This window comes from Sander lucioperca, chromosome 12, assembly GCF_008315115.2.
Source record: "Sander lucioperca isolate FBNREF2018 chromosome 12, SLUC_FBN_1.2, whole genome shotgun sequence".
NCBI lineage: Eukaryota > Metazoa > Chordata > Actinopteri > Perciformes > Percidae > Sander > Sander lucioperca.
Genome location: NC_050184.1, coordinates 37,484,912 through 37,499,242, shown reverse-complemented (window position 1 = coordinate 37,499,242; position 14,331 = coordinate 37,484,912). Strand labels below are relative to the sequence as shown.

General features: G+C 42.2%; 1 protein-coding gene across 2 annotated transcripts in view; it reads right to left on the bottom strand.

The window, feature by feature from the left end:
* The window catches only part of lrp1ab (low density lipoprotein receptor-related protein 1Ab), a 94,318-nt gene that overhangs the window by 36,325 nt on the left and 43,662 nt on the right, over positions 1 to 14,331 (bottom strand). For both annotated transcript variants that reach the window (XM_036008230.1, XM_031283342.2), the window contains exons 7-24: positions 12,652 to 12,814; positions 12,029 to 12,251; positions 10,927 to 11,116; positions 10,676 to 10,819; positions 10,271 to 10,507; positions 9,904 to 10,084; positions 9,276 to 9,498; positions 8,914 to 9,103; positions 8,703 to 8,825; positions 8,252 to 8,392; positions 7,762 to 7,887; positions 6,986 to 7,102; positions 6,790 to 6,870; positions 6,512 to 6,679; positions 5,112 to 5,294; positions 4,241 to 4,438; positions 3,850 to 4,095; positions 1,472 to 1,669 (exon numbers count right to left, since the gene is read on the bottom strand). In XM_036008230.1, coding sequence (XP_035864123.1) covers positions 1,472 to 1,669; positions 3,850 to 4,095; positions 4,241 to 4,438; positions 5,112 to 5,294; positions 6,512 to 6,679; positions 6,790 to 6,870; positions 6,986 to 7,102; positions 7,762 to 7,887; positions 8,252 to 8,392; positions 8,703 to 8,825; positions 8,914 to 9,103; positions 9,276 to 9,498; positions 9,904 to 10,084; positions 10,271 to 10,507; positions 10,676 to 10,819; positions 10,927 to 11,116; positions 12,029 to 12,251; positions 12,652 to 12,814 — 3,132 coding nt within the window. The remainder of the gene's footprint in view (positions 1 to 1,471; positions 1,670 to 3,849; positions 4,096 to 4,240; positions 4,439 to 5,111; positions 5,295 to 6,511; positions 6,680 to 6,789; positions 6,871 to 6,985; positions 7,103 to 7,761; positions 7,888 to 8,251; positions 8,393 to 8,702; positions 8,826 to 8,913; positions 9,104 to 9,275; positions 9,499 to 9,903; positions 10,085 to 10,270; positions 10,508 to 10,675; positions 10,820 to 10,926; positions 11,117 to 12,028; positions 12,252 to 12,651; positions 12,815 to 14,331) is intronic.

Genomic DNA, 14,331 nt, shown 5'->3' with positions numbered 1-14,331 from the left:
ACAAGGAAAAATATGACCTTGTTTTACACAACATTTCTATGAATCATGGATGTGTTGATGACATAAATGAGGAAATATTAGAGGACTTGGAGATGTGATGTTGAATTGCATGTGCCGATGCCACTTAACCCAAATGCCCCAGCAGCAGCACGGGAGAGGAGAGACAGAAGAGCTGCATCGTCTATAGTGAGGTAATCTCGGTCTAATGTTAGACTACATTGCAAAAATATCACCATGCATTCATAATCTCGTGATTCAGTAAGAGTGAGCCCAAAACATCGGAAAGTATGTTTCTGTGACATTTCTTTATTTACATTTTGTCAAAAAGAAAAATCAATAGCAAACGTCTCCTCGGCTGTGAACCGCTCCTGGCGTGCGCCCATGGATGTATTAAGGGCGTGTGCCTGCAAATCCGCCATTATAATAGCAATCCGCCATGGAACAAGTGCGCCTGCTTTTAAAGGGGAATGTGAGATAACGCTCTGATTGGTTTATTGATTTGCGTTTAGTCATTTATCCCGTCAGTATAATAGCAACAGCACCCGAGATCCGCCCACAAAGCTACTGCGTTTGGCGTTTGATACTTGCGTTTCAGATCGTTATAATAGGGCCCCAGATCTCCCATTCCTTTTAGTCTTTCCCAGAAACAACGGGCTCTCATGCAGACTAAGTGCAAACCAAAATCTGTGATCATCTCTGGCTAGGGCGATGAGACAAGTTCTTCACAAGGCCTTCCAGTAGTAATTAGAGGGAGAGGGATAGGCCTTCTTTACAGTTTGCTTAAAGGAATGCTGGAGTTTCTGTGTGTATGTGTGGGTAGTGGGGTCTTTGTTAAGCTGTGTGCACTACACAGAGTATGCCAACAACTTCAGAGATTCTGAAATGGCCTCAATAACAAGCAGCAGGAGCTGATCTATGTTAGTCACAATGTCTCTGCTCAGGAGTCCTGTTTTAATGGTTAAGTTAGAGGGCTGGGAACTGGAACTGCAGTGTGTTGTGCCTCCTACGTTACATCAGTGTTTTGGCATCAGTCACGCACATCGAGTACTGAGACAAATGGGAAGAGACAAAGCCTTCCGTGTGCCCCTTAAGTGCTGTGCTGGGAACACAACCTTGATTGGCAAGGAGACTTGGGGTTTTGGAGCAGGAAAGGCTGACCATGACCTGGCCATTTATTCAGGGCCACAGACTGCCGCTGCTGACCTCTTTTTAAGAAACTTTTTTTGAATTTAGCTCTAAGAAATTACAGAGTTCTCAGCAGAAGTTAATTTCAGAGAAATGTTCAGCCAAAAGCACAAAAAGGATTTGCTATCTCAGAAGGAACAATCCACATTACTATTTTTTATGACACTGAACAATAAACATATTACTATGTAAACTAAAAAAAAAAGTGGCTATTCATTCCACCCCCCAAGCTATCTTTCTGCAAAATCTAAAATGATCGAAAGCTGTAGCTAACTGGCTGTCTCACCTCCATTATCAGACAGTTTCCCACGGTAGATCTTGTCCTCTACAACATCAGTCCAGTACAGGGTGCTCTGGTTGAGGTGGAAGTCCAAGGCAATGGTGTTCCTCAGGCCTGGAACCAGCACACTGAACTCCCCCTTGTGAAGCTCAATCCTTCTGATCTCATGGCGGTTGGAGAAGATGATGAAAGGCTTGAAGGGATCTGAGAGCAAAGAAGTTGTACAAGGAAAAGTGTTAGTGTCTCAACACAGTAAATCTCAAGTCAAAGTCCACATTCACAAAACCCCTTGTTGGCCTTGGATTAAATCCTGCCACAGCTGTCTCTGCAATGTCTCCCCCTCCATCTGTCTCTTTCAAAAAAAAGGTTTGCTGCTCACTTTCTGGAAACAAAATATCTTCAACACCATGATGCATTAAATACTGTATGTATGTATGTATGTATGTATGTATGTATGTATGTATGTATGTATGTATGTATGTATACAGGGCATGAAATTGGCACCCGCCCACCCGCCAAATGCGGGTAACTTTTGTGATTGGCGGGTGAAACTGTCAATCTACCTGCCACATTGGCGGGTAGCCAATGAGAATTGAGTGATTCAGACTCGTAACTATCGGTAAGCAGGGTACACGGTTGCTTACGGGCCTGGTCCAATCAGGGGCCCGCATCACTGGAAGACATTGATTGACAGCCGGGGCCCCCTATCGCATTTTCATTACTCACACAATCCCAGCAGTCCCACGTGCAGCCACTGACCAAGCGGGAGTGAGAACGGGTCAAATTAATTTCCTAGTTTCTGATATGAAGACGAGACGTGTGTGTGACTCGAACATCTCACATTTACCAGCAAAACATACAGCGAAAGACCGTGCAAAACATTTCAGACCGTCCTGCCAACCTGTAGACATTTTAACATCAATGTACACTGTAACGTTTTTTCACTCTAAAGTCAGCGCTGCTGTTTCAAATTGTCGGCTCTCTGCAGCGGGCGGGGCTGCTCCGTTTCCCCCGCGACTGACGCGCACACACAATCGCACACAAACACACACACAGACACACACACAAACACACGCACGCACAGACACACACACAAACGCACACGGTGGATGCAGGAAAAAACGCAGATGAGATGTACAGGATGACCTAAATTGAGGACAGCTACGTTATTGTAAGTGCAATGATAAGTTAAAGTCCAATAAGTACTTTATTAAACCGTATGAATGTGTGTCCCAGGCCAGGATAGGAAATTAACTAACAATGTAAAGATCAACAAGCCACTGACAATGACACATATGTTCATATTATGATTCATCCAATAAATTTAACATTTGCAGCATCCTGAGCCTTTTTGGTAAGGTTACTAGAAAATCTCAGCCCAGAGTAATTAATTAATAGTAATGAGTATTATTCTCCCCAAAACAAGTTTCCTTTTTATTTATTTTTTTATTTTTAAGAACTATACAAAAAACATTCATGTGTTATGGTGCGCATTCACCAGTGTTTTGTTGTTGTTGTGGTGGTGTAGGCTACTCCTGATTTTGTCAGTCATCTCATCTCTTATATGCAGTGGCGTAACGAGCCAACACCGGGCCCCTATGCAGGATTATCAAGGCGGGCCCCCCTACTACAGCAAGTGATGACGGCGCAATGTTCATGAGTAGGCTACCATCAATAGGACAGGACAGGATCATAGAGACACAGCAATTCCTGTTTTCACCTTTATGACGCAAAAAAAAAAACTGGCTGGTAAAAAGTCTTTTTACCAGCCAGTTTTTTTTGACTGGTGGTCAAAAAAGTTAACTTCATGCCCTGTATATATATATATATATATATATATATATATATATATATATATATATATATATATATATATATATATATATACATATATATATAATATATATATATATATATACATACATATATATATATAATATATACATATATATATATACATATATATATATATACATACATACATATATATACATACACACATATATACATATATACACACACACATACACACATATATACACATACACACATATATACACACACACACACACACATATATATACATACACACACATATACATATATATATATACATACACACATATATATATACATATATACATATATATATATACATATATATATACATATATATACATACATATATATACATATATATACACACACACACATACATACATACATACATATATACACACACACACACACACACACACACACGGTAGAATCAGTATTGTAGAGTCTCTTCAGCACAAGACAAATACTGTTGCTCTCAATGTGAAGCCAAAAAGAAATTCTTCAGTTAGTAGAAGTTAACGCCAAAAGGCCCTGTTTTTTCTTACCCGTGCTTTTGCAGCTCTCCATGTCAGACTCCAGCTCCCAGCCCTCATAGCAGGAGCACTTGACGCTGGATTTCTCCTGCTCGCACTTCTGGCTACACTTGAGGTGTTTGGCGCAGAAGCTCTGGATCTGGCAGGTCTTGTTGTCGGCTCCGAGCTCCATGCCCAGGGGACATGAGCACATGAAGCCCTCCCCTGGAATGATGCTGCAGTTGTGGCTGCAGCCACCGTTGTCCAATGAACACAAGTCTGCAGGCAAGAAACAGATGAAAGAGTTGTAATAAATGCGAGATCAGAGAGTTGTATGTTCTATTTGTGGTGTTCTAAACAACAAAAGAACCAGGTACCGAACACATTTTCACATTGCAGTTTATGTGTATAAAGAATGTTTTACCACAAAGTTTCTCGTCAGAGCCATCCGGACAATCGTCAGTGCCATCACACAGCTTCTCAGCAGGCAGACAGATGGAGTCGTTGGTAGCACACATGTGGTGAGACAACTTGCACACCAACGCCTCACAGTTGTCCTCATCCGAGTTGTCCTCACAGTCACTGTCGCCATCACACACCCAAGCTTTGCTGATGCAGCGAGCTGTCAAGACCAAAACATATCAATTTTAAGCCTGTGTTGTTTTAAACAAACAAGGTTTTTAAACAAGTTTCAGGGCTTGGTCACACCAGCATTTATACCAAAAATCTATTTCCAATGAAAGTACTTTTTTTATTATTTTGGTGAACATGCAAATATGAGCCATTGGCCAATTGCAAAACATATTGATAGTGCTGACCTTTGAGAGAATGGAGAGAACTGGAGAGTCCAAAATGGAGGAAGCTTGTAACATCCAATTTTACATAATACATACAAACTAGCCGTGATGGATGCACAAATTCATTTTCCACTGCCAGTGTCTGGTGTGACCAGGCACTTATCATTTAGTGTATTTGTCTTCATCTGTCAGAGAATACAACCCTATCTGTACTAACACAACAACATTGCAAAAAGGTTCATCACCCTTAACATCTGAAACTTAAACCTTGTGTTGTCTTCCCTTCAACCTTGAAAAAAACACTTTTTTTCTGACATTTGTGATGCCTTTTTTTCACAATTTGTTTTTTCCAACGTTTTAAATTTTTTAATTTTTCTTCTACACATTTTCAGCGCTTATTTCTACGTCCAATATTTTCTGATATAAAACAAAAATTTAAAACGGGCCAATGTGACCCAAAGTCAACACAAGGGTTAAGCCAGCTAAAAGCCTTCTCACCAGAATCCCTGCAGCTGAACTTGACTGCTGGGTCACACATGTGGGTCACACCCTCGCAGTTGTTCTCATCACTCAGGTCCATACAGTCTGTGTCCCCGTCACAGCGCCAGCGCATGGGGATGCACAGGCCGTCCATCCGACACTGGAACTCGTCGACATGGCAGCCGCCTGGAGGACGGGTAGCTGGCGAGAAAATAGCAAGACAAAGTGTGATAGTTAGCCAACAAAAAAGATGGAGTGTGCAGTTAAGCCAATGTCAAAGAAGCAATAAAACACCAGTAGAAGTTAGCAAATGAAAAATAACTAGACTGGAATTACAACCAGAAAACAACACTCGCACAACCACAAACACTTGGCCAAAAACGGAAAGAACAAAGAATAGGCCATTCTAGTCATTAATTAATGTGTGGGTATGCTGGGACGCTGGGTTAACAACCTAAAACTGAGCCAAGTCAAACAACAGTGACACACACATCTCTCTGACTGATGTCACACGCAGATTAAAGGCACCAGTGGGAAGGTGGCACAATAACATCCCCTCATGGCAAAGGTCAGCTCTTGGCACGGCTAAAGCAGGAAATGGGCCGGGGACCTTTCAGCACAGGACTACAATATACAGGAGGGGAAGGTGATAGAGTTGCTTTTTTATTTCAGCTAATGACTACCAGACGGCAGACCAGAGACCCCAAACACACACACACACAGCCAGAAACAAACACCCAGAGCACACATTGCTCATTAGACCAACAGGTCACACTGGGCCTCCTTTTTTGCATGCTGGGACTTGACGGCAGTTGGCTGCATTTCTGCATGGATCAAACAGTACATTCAACATCAAAACACACACACACACACACACACACACACAAACAGGAGTGAATGTTCAGAAAGGCTGAGTGAGACACTGTGCTATGACGCTGCCTCAGTCATTGTTACAAAGAGTGATTAACCAGCAAAACTCAATGTTCCATATCAGCCAAGCGTGGCCACCAGCTATTTTAAACTCTAAACATGTAAATCAATATCAGTGCAGCAGAGTCAAAACATCTGAGCCATTTGCACAAGACCGTGAAAGAGTTTAATTGTTATCCAACCACAAAACATAATCACATCCTGAACAGAGCAACAGAGAGGATTTGCTGTGAGTGATAAGCAGAGGCCAGAGGGCAGGCATGGGCATGCAGAGCAGAGGATATGGAACGGGGAGGAGGACGATGCCGGCTTCATTCTGACGACCTCTTTACAACTACAAACAGCAACATGTAAACACAGAGAAATATAATCCACGATGTGATGAGAGCTTGATTCAGGTACAGCTGGAAAAAGTACAAACAATGCCACAAAAAAGCAATTCTTAGAGCAGAGCTATTTCAGTTTGGTACACAGTAATTGTTCCTCACCCTGGTTGGTACAGTTGGCATGAGTCTCATCACTGTAGTCTCCACAGTCATTGTCGCCGTCACAGGTCCAGTATTCTGGGATGCAGCGGCCACTGTTACATTTAAACTGGACACTGGAGCAGGAATGGCTGCAGCCTGCTTCATCACTGTTATCCCCACAGTCATTGTCTGTACATGAGCACATACAAATATTTTATTTTCAGTTATTGGATTGTTATTACGGATTGTTTTCAAATGCAGCTTCACGGAAGGTGAAGGAAGTCTAAGAAGATGCTTACCGTTGTCACAGCGCCAATTGATGTTGATGCAGCGGCCATTGGCGCAGGTGAACTGAGTCAGAGGGAAGCAGGTTGGGTAGGCTAAAGAGGGGTCAGGAGAGCATACGTAAAAAAAAGAAGAATATTTGTCATCTCAAACTAAAACACGTGCTATTCGAGAAAAATCAACTATATAAAGGTGTAAATTGTGACTCACCACAGGAGTCTGGTTCATCTGAGCGGTCTCCACAGTCGTCATCCAGGTCACAAGTCCAGGAGATGGGGATGCAGCGCCCACTGGCACAAGGGTACTGGTTCGGTGGGCATGTGCGAGCTGGCAGGGGAACAAGGTGCAAAACAGGTAAGTGCTGTAAAAAGTCCCTCTTGCAATATCCCTGACTCAGCATTTAAGCTCACAAGACTCATCACCGTTAAATAAGATATTGACAACCTAATTTCCCATATTCTATTGCTACAAAAAGTACTTAAAATAGTTGCCCCAAAACAGCGCCCTCAATTTATCTTAATTAAGTTAAAGACAATTTGTTATCTCAATTTATTTGAGACACCAAGACAGCTCTTATAAAAGCAACAAACGCTGTTAGCCAAGGACCATCGCAACACATTATCATCAATGCTGTAAATCAATACTCCTAGACTGTTTGTAAATTCATGCTGTCATCGACTGCACAAATCGTAACTGAATTGATTTAAAACGAACAAATACCAATATGTCTGTTTTAGTTGCAACTGGACTGTCTGCCCAAAGTTTTGTTAGTCCGGTATTTCTTTATTATCGCTTTTATTTTCTCTCTTAACCGCAACATAGATAATCTCACTAATACCATTTTTAACTAACTATTGATAAAGCAAAAACTCTGCTGCAGATCAAATAAATGATTGCCAAATCAAATCTATTATTTTACAAACCAAAAACTGAATGAAAAACTGTAATGGTTTCTAAGTTACAAAGACGTCCATGTTTGTATATACCAGAGCAGGTGGTGTTGGATTCATCTTCATCATTGCCGCAGTCATTGTCGCCATCACATAGCCATCGCAGAGGGATACAGCGGTTGTTCTGGCATTTGAATCGGTCCGCTGGGCAGGTGTGCTGGTCTGGGAGAAGAAAACAGAAAACTTTTTTTAATTTCTTTTTTTTAACACCAAGGTTTGTCAATGCTTTCTGTGTTTGATACACAGCATGCTCAATAATACTCTCACCCTTAAAATATGTCACTTTAAATTAAGTATATAAAAAAAAGAACACTGAAGACAAATATGAGTCCCTGGTTCTCACAATTGCCTGATGAGGAAAAAGCTTGGCAGTGAAATTACAGTCACATTACGGTGCATGGAAAGAGACAATCTTGGAAAATAGTAGTTTGCGCTCTGTCGGTTCGCATTAGCCAAGACCCTTAAACAGAAATGTTGTTTATCTATGTGTTGCTGTGTAACCATGACAATGACGTGGCACACTTACGGCAGAGCTCAGGGGCCTCATCACTGTTGTCCAGACAATCGTTGTCCCCGTCACACTTCCAGCGCTCTTGGATGCAGCGGTTGTTCTTGCAAGCAAACTCCCCGGGCTGGCACTGGGGCGGTGGCACGTAGGAGGGGTTGGCTGGAGATGAGATCAGGGGTAGGAGGAGAAACAGATGGGCCATTCAGACAAGAGCCAAGCACCAAAACAAAACAAAGCATTTTAGTGCCTAGGTCAGCTTTCATCTTTCTTAAAGTTAAAAAAATATTAGTGGAGATTGTTTTAAAACTTCTCTCCAGATTTGGCAAAGACAGTGTATAGAATAGCTTGCAAATGAAAAGTACAGCCTAGAATTCTTTAACAGCCTCAACTCCTGCTGAGTAATGCATTTTCCTTAACCTTCCACATTGATCTTTGGTGAAACCTTTCTACTGGCAAAGCTGTTAAGTACCTTTGCAGGTGACATTATCGACATCCAGGATTTGATCGTCGGCACAGCCACAGGACCTGCCGTCAGGAATAACAAGGCACAGACTGCTACACCCACCATTGTTAACTCGACATGCATTGGAGCCTACAGGAAAAGACAAACCAAGGGAGAATATTTCATTAATTTATTAGCAAGTCATGAAGTGAAATGAATGAGTAGAAGGGAGATATACCTTGCTGCTGGTGTGCATCATACACTCTGATCTCAAAGATGGGTGGCCTCTCGTTGCGGAGTAGGGTGACTGTCTTAGTGACCTGGTCCAGTTTGTAGATGCTGCCGCCACGGTACTCATTCCAAAAAAGAAAATGTTTGTAATGACATAAGCCGAAGGCGTGGTTAAGCTCCTGCCCCTCATACACAACCTGATAAATTAGGAAAGAGATAGAGGTTAGATCTCCAAATGTTACCTGCGTTTCAACAAACTGATTATCTTAAAGTAGCTTTTCATTTTAAATAATGTGGAGTAGTATATCTTTTATCATCATGTATCATCAATACACCACAGTCTAAATATATTCCCTGAGCATTACCAACCTTTCGTTCAGTGGTGTTGAGGTAAACCAACTCAATACGGTCGTAGTAAGCATCCACCCAGTACAGGATGCCCTGGGGAATGTCCAGACTCAAGCCATTAGGCCACAGCACTGTCTTGCTGGTGAGGAACACTTGGTGATGGGAACCATCCATCCAAGCTTTCTTGATCTTCCCTCTGTTGCTCTCTGTGGGGTCCTCCTCCCAGTCAGTCCAGTACATCCATCTGGGAGATGAGAAGAGGTATAACCATGTTCAAAAGCCGTGTGAGATAAGACATTTCTGCCAAAATGTAGCTTTTTAGTTTTGTTTTTTTTTAGATGACGTTTGAAAGATCATCCCAAGAAAATACAACAAAGGGAGTATCCAAAAAACCCTTATAAACTCACCAGCTCCCATACACACAAACACACCAATGTAATCAGTGAGTTTAACAAACATTTACAGTGCATGCAGTCCATATGATTCATAGTAACAAATCCTAGGACCATCCTCTCCCACTACACTAGAAGTACTAACACTAACGATGAATGCTGTTTCACCCAAACATTATAACTGGATTAACAACTTCAGCACTTATGGGGAAGGAATACTAATTAAAATAACATTTCCCTCCCCTCCAATGCCTCACCCATGTTGGGGGTCCACAACAATTGCACGAGGGTGGCTCATCTTGCCCTCAATGAGAGTCTTGCGGGTCTGAGAAGCCTTCTCCAGCCTGGCAACGCTGATAGTCTTCTTAGGCCCATCATCTGTCCAGTAGAGATTACCTCCCATCCAGTCTACTGCTATCCCCTCTACTGTGTGAATACCTGAGATAAGCAAAATAAGCCGGTGTGAAAAAGAACCTATTAGCTTGCCAATTCAGGATGAATATCAAGAGAATAAAGTGAAAATGATACAGAATAACCTGAAATATTATCCTAAAATTCCAGGATTTGGTTAAAGAGTATAAATAGTTCCTAGAATCCTGTGCAAAGCTGTCATTTTATTCTTACCTTCCTTTAGTATGGTGTCTCTCTCTGTGCCATCTATCTTCTGTCGGCCAATAATGTAGCTGGTGGCATCAGCAAAGTAGATGAATTCACTAGCGGCGTGGAAATCCAGAGCTCGGGGGTTCATTAGGTTCTCAATAGGAATCATGTACTCATCAGGCACCTTAGCGTTCATGTCCATGCCCCGGATGATTCCAGGACGACCCTTACCGTACACCAAGAACAGTTCATGGTCTGGTTCTGCAGAGGAAGATGAAGAAGAAAATATAACATTCTCAATGAATAACTGTCATCATTTCTGCCAGTGATTATTTAACCACCATTACCTAAATGCCATCATCAATCACCACTGCTGAAACTAATTGGAAGGTTCTCAAATTAAATGTTTCCCTCAGTCTTAATACTCACTCTTGCAGGACTTTCCATCGCTGCCAAGGCTGAAACCAGAGCGACAGCGGCACGTCCGGGTCTTGTGGCTATTGCTCAGCAGACAGATGTCAGAGCAACCTCCAGCCTTCCCAAACTGATCCAGGGCACATGCATGGCTGCGCACTAAGCCAGGAGAGAGGGGCACAAAAACAACAGTCATGCAATGGCAACTGTTATTAATGGACATGGACCAGTTAGCAGTCAAGCTTAGTGCCTTCTTAAATGAGTACCTTGAGGTTGGCGCCTCTGATGGTACACGTGCAGTGCAGCTCCCCGGTCTACCCGCGTCACCACCTGGAAGTCGGAGCTGTTGAAGCGGTTCACTCGGATCACACTGGTCTTGGGGTTGAGGTTGCCTTCGTCTGAGTTGGTGGCATACAGGTAGTTCTCAAATACAGTCAGTCCGTACAGGTGCTCAATCTGAAATACAGTGAAACAATAAAGCAGCATAATAAAAAAGTGTGCTACTGAGAATGCGGACGCTCAGTGAAACAGCTCATGGCGCATGACTAATGGCTTTTGTGATACTGTTTGTGTTCATATTTTTATCTTGAATGCGGTCTGATAAATTCTGCATCATTAAAACTTTCCTAACAAAGTATTTATCAGTATAAAACATAGTTTTGACAGGTTTCTAAAAACGTGAAGAAATCTCTGACAGACCGAGACATCTATAGACTCAGACAGAGAGATAACGAGAGAGAGTTTGTGTAAACTTGGCACAGGGCAGCACAATGGCTCCACTTCCTATCTGCTATTAAACAGAGAGAGGCCTTACTTTCATAAGGGTCTATTCTGTGCAGCTCTCCTCTACTGTTCTACTGTCAGCAAGATGTATAGGTTGAGATCATATTACCTCCCCCACCTCTCTCACACACATGCCACCACCATCACTGCAGTCCTGATTTCATTGAGACCGTTACTCTACTTTAAGTTTGAGCAAAGCTTCGCTAGGGCCAGACTAATATGTTTAGAGAGGCACTAGCCAGGAAAATCACACACTCTTTAAGTAATATCAATCAAGGCAATAAAAAGGATGTATCCCAAAGAGAGACAGGCTCTCTTTGCCTTATTAAACAGGAGATAACTGGAAAACAGTACTGCCTCTAAAGATGATGATATTAAATCAATGATGATTTGGAAAACAGATGTTTGTGTTATCGAAAGGGAAGACTGAGAAGTCAGTAGGGACTCTGGGCTATTGCTGTTTGTTTTGACCGTTAAAAGGCTAAACAATCAGAAATATATATTCTTGTCTGCATCTCTGTGTATGTTAGGGTGTTGTTTGTATTTTTTTTGGGCACACCCATCCAACCATCTTTCAAACCTCACCAGCAGGCCCTGGATAATGGTGTGTCGGTTCTTTCCCTCGTAGTCGACCACTTCGATGTAGTCCAGGTAGGCGTCAGCCCAGTACACCAACCGGTTGACCAGGTCCAGTGTGATACCATGGGGGAAGACGATCTTGCTGTCCACCAGCTTAGTGCGGTTCTGACCATCCATATCACAGCGCTCCACCCTTGGTGTAGACCCATAGTCTGTGAAGAACACTTTGCTGTAGCAGAAGAAGAGAAGCATAAAAGAACGGAGGGGTTCAGTAATGGTAAGGTGACAGAAAAGGGAATTGTATTAACAAGACATATCTGTATTAAGCACTATAATAAATTATAAAATGATTTTCAGGAGAATAAAAATAGAGAAGTGACACTTAAGAAAAGGGAACTGCATCAGATACCAACTTGTCAGTATCAGGAACCTGAAAAAGCCAACATGCAAGTGTTTATGTAGCGCACAGGAATCGGTCTAGGTTTCCATCTGGAGGAAGTGCTTTGATTTTTGACCGTCTGCTTGGTCAGCACGTCGTCTGATCATAAGACAACATTTTCCTCTCAAGTATTGCTAAAACTGAACTGAGAGTACTTGTTAGGTCAAGAAGAGTGAAGGGAAGTACAGACCCCATGGCCGGGTCCAAGGCGATGCCTTTAGGGTTGTACAGCTCTTGGTCCAGCAAGGTCACACAAGTTTGGCCTTTAATGTCGCAGACAAACACCCGGTCATCCACGTCATCCACAAAGTAGAAGTTTCCAGTCAGCCAGTCGATAGCCATCTGCTCCACATCTGAGGGATGCAGAGGAGAGAATATGAGAGCGAATAGGACAGAACCATTTATAAAAAAAAAAGAAAAAAAAAAACCTCATGGGAGTACAGTCATATACCAGCCTCATTTAAAAACCTCTCACTTTATGATGCCACGACCCTCTCCTCAAAAATGCCCGCACTCTTAAAAAACAAAATCATGGCACTGAATTAATGAGCTTTCTGTCATCTCCCTGTACTACTGGGTCCAACAGGTTGTCCATTACCAACACTCCACCTGTCTTTGATTAAGGCAAGCAGGGCATGGAGGAGGAAAATAAACACAAAAAGTGACAGATAAAGAGTGAGTGCACTTTCTAAACTGAACTCTTTCAATGGACTTGAGCAATAACACAGAACTTCCGTAAGAAAAGAAAGAGAGAGACACTCAAGACTTTACTTTCGAATGAAATTAAGGATATAGAAGATCTACTGGATTATGAAATGCTTAAGTATATATAGCCGTGTTTCGACCTCAGAAACTTTCCTCTGGAACTAAGAACCTTCTGAGGAACTACTTGCATTTCAACAGCAGGGAACAGGGTCAGGAACCTTCAGGGTGGGGTTTGCAGAGATGAACGTCGCTGATTGGTCAAACACATACAGCACCGATTTTGTTGGAATTTTTTTCAAGTTTTTTTTTTTTTTTTTTTTAAAGCAGGTGGGCACAATGAACTGCTGGCTGCAGAGTGTGTTTACCCCTGCGACCACCAGCAGCCCTCATCCTGTCATGGTGCCTGTAATTTACCTAATCTTCACAAGTTTTTAGACCACGGTGGAAACTTAGACAACTATGGGCTAGAAAAATATGCTAGCGACTTAAAAGACCACAGAACCTGATCTCCTAATAAAGCGTTTCTACTGCAGGATCTTTCCCAGGTGAACAAGAACCTTTTTCTTGTGATACATTTTTTATTAGCACCATTTATATCATTCAGACATACATAATAAATCCCACAATGTATGACAGTTAGTGTCAAATGGTGTACAAAACCACCACTGCCTAATCACTCTCCTCTAGTTCTTGTGACGCTGAGGTCATTAGGTCTGATATTTGTGCTGCTGTGCTTTCCCATAGGTTGATAGTTGATGATTTGGCTTTGTTAAAGTGGCCATATTATGCTCATTTTCAGGTTCATAATTGTAATTTGAGATTGTATCAGAATAGGTTTATATGGTTTAATTTTCAAAAAACACTATATTTTTGTTGTACTGCCCATTGCTGCAGCTCCTCTTTTCACCCTGTGTCAGGTCTTTGTTTTAGCTACAGAGTGAGACCTCTTAACTTCTGTAAGATCTTTGTTGTCAGTCGCACATGCGCAGTAGCTAAGTAAGGATTACATGAGCTAGCTAGCTGTTTCTGCAATTTCGCCTGTACAAGGCAGGATTAGCCGGGAGACTTCTTCTAAATGCCCCCTAGGCCCCTCGTCTCGGCTAGTTACGTAGAAAGCCGTGCAGATTTTGACCAGCTCACCCGGAGAATGAAAGCAGGACACATT